At 61.5% G+C, this 6,208-nt stretch overlaps 1 protein-coding gene across 3 annotated transcripts in view; it reads right to left on the bottom strand.

Moving 5' to 3' along the window:
* RAI1 (retinoic acid induced 1) overlaps positions 1 to 6,208 on the bottom strand; it is a 149,360-nt gene that overhangs the window by 12,820 nt on the left and 130,332 nt on the right. For 2 of the 3 annotated variants that reach the window (XM_019512659.1, XM_019512660.1), the window contains exon 2: positions 406 to 6,073. In XM_019512659.1, the coding sequence (XP_019368204.1) occupies positions 406 to 6,057 (5,652 nt within the window). In that variant the 5' untranslated portion in view covers positions 6,058 to 6,073. Of the gene's footprint in view, positions 1 to 405; positions 6,157 to 6,208 lie in introns of those variants that run through there. The other variant, XM_019512658.1, reaches the window with a different exon arrangement.

Here is a 6,208-nt window from a genome sequence, read left to right as displayed (position 1 = left end):
CCCCCCCCCTCCCCCCCGCGCCTGCTTCCAAGGCCTCCTCCAGACACAAAGAGGACGATGCCCCTGGGAAGGGGGGTGCCTGGCCAGGTGCAGCACAGAGCTGCACATCCTGCAGGGCCTGCCTGAAACCTGAGCCCCCCGCCCCGTTCGCACCTGAATGCCTCTCCCCAAGCAAGGGCCCTGCCTACCCGGGACTGCAAAGAATGCGGTTCAACTTGTTGGAAGATACAGCCCGCCTGTCTCACGGGAAGGGCCCTCCCCGTCCATGCACACCCGCGCTCCCTCTCCGCTCCTTGCCCTGCCACCTCCTGTCTCCTCTCGCCCAGCCCCTGCCTTCTTGCTAACAGGAGGCGGCAGGCGTGCAGACCTTGCCACGGGCCCTCGGTCCTCAGGTGAGGCTCTTACCACTTCAGCAGCCGCCTTTATCGCCTCCTGCAGCCCATACAGCTTCCCCGCAACCAGGAAAACCCCAGCGGTCCATATCGCACAGGCCTCGTGGACCCAGTGTTCCTGCGTGTCGCCCGCCGGCTCCTGAGCCGGGGACTCGGGCTTGCTGCACTCGTGCCTCTTGGGCTTCTCCGCCGCCTCCTCGCCCTCTGTCCTCTCATCACAGCAGTAACAGCTTTGTAGTTTCCTGAACATCCCCCTAGAGCTCGACCGGAGGGCGCTCTGCTTGGCCGAGTCGGCAGCGCTGTCCAACCTCGGCACCTTGCCGGCGGCAGCGCTCGCTGGACAATTATCCGTCGCTTTGAGCACGCGCTCGGCGGGCAGAGGCAGGGGCGCCTCGTCGCTTGGCCCCTCCGCTTTGATCTTGTCTTTCAGCCTCGACTTCTTCTTCGGCAGGCAGTCCTCGGGGTAGTACGGCCCGCACAGGTCCCCCAGGTCTTTGTAGTTGGCTGGGTTTCGGCAGACGCAGCACACCAGGCAGGTGGCGTTGAGCGTCTTGGACACCACGGGGCCCAGGTGCATGGTGGAAGACGAGGGCAGCGCCGCTCGGGGCTGCGGCACGGCCCCGCTGGGAGGCAGGGCCTGGGCCGCGGACGAGCGGTGCTGCTCCTTCTGAAGCCTGGCCTCGTCCCCGGGGGAGTTGATGACGGTGCAGGTAGTGGTGAACTCGTCGTGCTTCTCCACGCGCACGTACGGGGAGAAGGGCAGCGCCCGGCTGTCTGTCCGCAGCCGCTTGCACGAGATGTACTTCAGGCGGATCTCCGGCTCCGTGGGGTGGAGCAGAGGGGCCTGCTGCTGCTGCCGCCGCCGCTTGCCCCTGCTCTTACACCGCGACGCCACGCTCTTGGCCTTGCCCCGGGCGAGCCGCTTCCTCTGCCGCTTGGAGTAGCCATTGTAGTTGGAGTGGTTGGCTCGCTGCTTCGGCGCCCGGGCCTGGCCCGGGGCAGCTCTCCCCTCGGGGCCTTCGCTGTTTGCAAAGTCTTTGTCCTCGCTCTTTGGCTTCTTCCCCTCCCTTTGTCCCTCTTCCCCATTGCCCAGCGTGTTCCCCGCGGCCGCCCGCTCCCGGGCTGTCAGGAGCAAAGGAGGGGCAAGGGGAGCCCGCTTGTCCAGGGGGTTCTTGGCCAGGCCAAGGGCTGCGGCTTTCCCCTTCCGGCTCCTCTTCTTGGGCAGCAAGCCGAGGCTCTTGGCGGCCATGCTGCCACCGTGCTGTGCCGGCTCGGGAGACAAGCAGGCCTCACCCCTGAAGCAGTCGGAGGACAGTTTCTTGCCGTTCATTAGTTTCCCTTTTAAGGATCTGTTGTTCGAATTTCTGCATAATTGCTCTGCTACTGAAGCGGCAGGAGACTTTTGTGCCATGCCCTGGCTCAATGGCCTGGCTTCTCCCACCGCTGGGGTTACGCTCCCATGCTTCAAGGCCCGCTCCTTCTCTGCGGCGGAGGGGCTCAGAGGGCTGCGGCGAGCGGTAGTGGCGGCAGCGGCGGCGGCGGCAGTTTTGCAGGCAAACTTCTTCAGGTTGGGAGACGTGATCTTCTGCACGATGGCCTCCAGCTTGAGGCCCCTGCCCTTCCGCGGAGGCAGGACTTTCGTCTTCGTGGCCCCCTGAAAGGCGGCCCGGGAGGTGATTTTAATGCAGACGTCAGGGGTCTCTTTGGCCGGAGGGGGCTTCAGGACGGCCTCGCAGGGGCTCTTGGTGGGCAGTTTGGCCTTTGCCTTCTTGGCGGACGGCATCCGTTTGAACAAGCTGGGGGAGGTGTCAGGCTTCTCATCCTTGGTGCCACTGCTGTTGCTCCGTAAAACCAAGTTCCTCTTCTTGGCCGGGATGGGGGAGAGGAAGGTGGATTTTCTCTTCAGGGAATGCAGCGGCCGCTCAGACATCTTGCTGCCCATGCCAGCCCCCGGCTTGGGGAGCTTCATTCTCTTGCCTACCTTGTCCTCCTTGTGCGGGCTGCCCTGGGACGCCAACTTGAAGGCAGGTGGGAGGTGGTTGTTGGAAAGGAGCTTCTTGGACGCCTTACAGTTTTTGAGCCGGACCTCCACGGTCCTCCGCTCCCGCCTCCGCTTGGTGTAGAAGACCTCCTGCGTCTTTGTCCGGGACCGGAGGATCATGGATCTCTGATCCTTCACCTCGGTCTCTGGAGCCTCCAGGTCTTTAGGCTTCTGGCCGACCAAGTCCTCGTTCTGCACTAGGTTTGGGACCAGGACTGGAGCCAGATCGCTGGGATTTTGGACACCTTTGGGGGCTGGCTTCCCAGAGCGCTTCCTGGCCTTGAAGGCAGCTCTCTGCTTAATGGCACAAGCCGATTTCTTCCCCAACTTTTCCTGATGGTCAGAGGCTTTCAGCCCTTCCAGAGGGGCTGGCGTCCTGGGCTCCGTCAAAGCAGTGAAAGAGCGGGTACACATCCTTGCTGGCAAGCCCTCCGCTGGAAACCGAGGAGTCTGGCCATGGGCATTTTTGCTTGGTGTCTCGAGCTGGCTCTCTGGCCCAACACACGTGCTGCCCACCATGCCAGCCGCTGGGATGTCTTTGATTAGGCTGGGCCCCAGCTTACCAGAGTCCTCTCTCTCCAACAGCCTGCAGTGGACCCTCTTGCTCCGTAAGCTTTTGGCCCTCAAGGTCGGCTCTGATTTTATCAGCAGATTTTCAGGGGCCACTTGCTTCTTGACCTTGACCGACAAGGGCATTTCAGGTTCTGCCTTTCCCTGGAGAGTGTCCTCGCTCCCCACAGCTTCATCCTCAGGTTTGATGTGAGAGAGGGAAGATTCAAACCAACTCTTCACCTTGGTTTCGGTGCCAACGGCTGGGCCGAGGAGGATCACGGACTGGCCGGACAACCGAGAGGAAGGAGCGGAGCTCTCTTTCTCCACCGTGCTCACCGTCTCTTCGGCCGACACGGGCACATCGCTGGAAGAGAGCACAGTCGCGTTCTCGGGGGGTTTCGGCGGGGACGTGTCATAGATCATGGACTTCTGCTCCGAACTCGCCAGCTCGCACAGCGAGGAGTATTCTTCGGGCTCCAAGTCGGACTCCTTCAGATCCGGAGACGATATCATGGGAATCTCGCTGAAGTCCCCACCTGAACAGCAGTGCCTGGTGTCTTCCAGCCATCTCTCATTATCTGCTTTGGTGGCCTCGTCATACGTCAACGTCTCTTCCTCTTCCTCCCCCAGCTCCTGCTGGCTGAAATCCTTCGCTTGCTCATTCTTGGCTGGCTGTTCGCCATCGCACATCTCCATGCTGCAGGCATTTTTTTTCTCCTTGCAAGACCCAGCCAATTTGCTGTGGAATAAGCCCTTGGAAAGGTCTGACGATTGCAGGCTTGACCCCAGGTCTTTCCACCTCAGGCAGGATTCGCCGAGGCTTTCATCTGGCCAGTCAAAATGCTCCATGGTGCTTTCAGAGCCCACCGAGTTGGCGGTGGTGTTGGAGTAGCAGCTGTAGCTGGCAGCCCCGGAGCTGGAAGTAGCAGCTGGGATGCTGGGCTTGGAGTTGTATGCCAAGGACCCCGCGTCTTTGAGGGTGTTCTTTGTTTCTGCGGCTGCGAACTCCACCGAGGGAGTCTCGTAAACCTCCTCACTGAAGTCCTTGCCGTTGTTCCCACCGGAGGCTTTGTCTAACTTCAGGGATTCAGTGAGGGTGCTTGAGTCCCCTTGGCTGGGCCACGGGCCCTTTACCATTGAGTCCAGGCATGTCCTGTGGTTTTCTAAATGAAAGGGGGACTTAGTCGCTTCCTTGCTCAAGCTGGGGGAGTCAGCCCAAGCCTTGTCCACCTTCTCATTGATCGCGTCTTGCAAGACGATGATCTCAGACGCCAGCTCCTCCTGCGAGAGTGCGCTCAGGAGCAGCCGCGGGCACTCCCTTTCATTGGCCACAAACTTGGTGAAGGTCTCCAGGGGCAGGTTGGCGTGGATGCTCTGGAAGGAATCGTCGGACTTTGTGGACATGTCATCCGGGGACGTCACGGAGCAGGTGGACACGGATTCGGGCTTGGCCTTGGAGTTGCTGTTGACTCTGGCCGGGCTGCGGCCCTGTCCGCAGTAGAGGAAACTTCTCTCCAGTTGGTCTTCAGACCCACTCAGGTAATCGGCATCCTGGGTTTCAGCATGGACAGACTGTGGGGTGCTGAGAGGGTCTGACAGGGGCGTCCCCACCTGTTCAGCAGAGTACGTGCTGCTCTCAGGGCTGCAGTGCTGCCCTTTGAGCTGCTCCGGCGTCCGAGGAGGGTTCTTGATGCCTTTCTTCTGGGCCATGGACGACTTGGACAGGAGAAGCTGCTGGACGGTGTTGGAAATGTTTTCCACCTGCGAGGTGAGCGCCGTCAGGCTCTGCAAGCTGAGGTCGGACAGCAGGTTCTCGGGGATCTTCTCCTTTTGCAAGCTTTTGCAGTTCCCGGGCTGAGCCTCTGGACTCGTCCCATCTGTCGGAGAAGGGTTGAGCAACGGCATGAAGTGGCTGTGGTCTGTGATGCCGGCAGGGAACGTCCCGGCGCTGAGGGACTGCTGGCTGTACTGGAAGTTCTCTAGGTTGGGCATCAGGGGGGACGGCGTGGAGCTGTAGGACGGAGACCGCCCGACAGAGCGCGCCGGGGAATGGCTCGAGCTGGGGCTGAAGGTCTGGTAGTACTGCTCCGGCGTCCTCACAGGCGGTGCGTCGCCCTGGCAGTAGGTCTGGCCGGGCTGGCTGTAATGTTGGTACTTGGCCAGGTTCTGGTAATGGAGGGTTTCCTGGGCATGATGTCTTCCTTGCAGGGAAGGCTGGGGCTGCGGCTGCTGCTGTGGCTGCGGCTGCGGCTGCGGCTGCTGCTGCTGCTGCTGTTGCTGCTGCTGCTGCTGCTGCTGCTGCTGCTGGTCATAGCTCATCCGGTTGGCCTGATAGCCATGCAGGTTCTGCACCCGCTGCCCGGAGGCCAGGTTGGCGGCATTGCCCAGCGGCCTCTCGTGCTGCGGCTGGCCGGAGGGCGCGGTGCAGCTCTTGTAGGAGTGAGCCGACTGGCTCCCGCCGGGCACGGACGAGTACGTGGAGGAGGCCGGGAAGGACTGGGTGAAGTGGGGGCTTTGGGAGAAGGGCATGGGTGAGGAGACGTCATTTTGGATCTTCTGCCTCGGCAGCTTGGGGTAGGTCAGGGCGGGCTGCTGCTGGAGGTGCAGGGAGTGAGTCCTGAATGGCAGCTGCGACGCCTGCTCGTGGTACTGCCGGCTGCCCGGGGGAGCCGGTGTCTTTTTCATCAAGTTCTCCTCATACTTCGCCACCCCTCCGGCTAGGGCCTGCGGCTGGGCCCCCCAGGCCTGCAGGCTCTCCTCCCCGGAGTAGCGGGCCGGGTACGGGCTGTTCTCTTGGACGGCGTAATTCGAAAAGGACGGCCTGCCTTGCAGCTGCTGGCCAGGTAATTGCTTATTTCCCCGGTGATACTTCTCCACGGCGCTGTTCTCGTACCCCGGGTACGGCAGCTGCTGCTGATTGTAGTACTCTTTCGCCACCAGCCTCTGACGCTCGCAGTTCGGCCCTGCCTGACTTTGATGCCTGTAATTCTCCAGGCGTGATGTATCTTGTGAAGTCTGCTGGTAGTTCTGCTGGTTGCCATGGAAACCACACCTTTCTCGAAAGGACTGCATGGCTCAGGCTTGTTATCTGTGAAGAGAGAGACAGAGGATTCAAACGAGCCGTTTGCTTTTACCTCAGGTCCGGGCGGGCAGCTTTCCCCCCGTTCTCTCTCGTGTTGCTTTTGGCTTGCAAAGCCGGGACGAGGTTCGGGGAGATGGGTGG

This window comes from Gavialis gangeticus, unplaced genomic scaffold (assembly GCF_001723915.1).
Source record: "Gavialis gangeticus isolate Ggan-Ray unplaced genomic scaffold, GavGan_comp1, whole genome shotgun sequence".
NCBI classification, from domain to species: Eukaryota; Metazoa; Chordata; order Crocodylia; family Gavialidae; genus Gavialis; species Gavialis gangeticus.
This window is presented reverse-complemented; position numbering and strand designations above follow the sequence as displayed.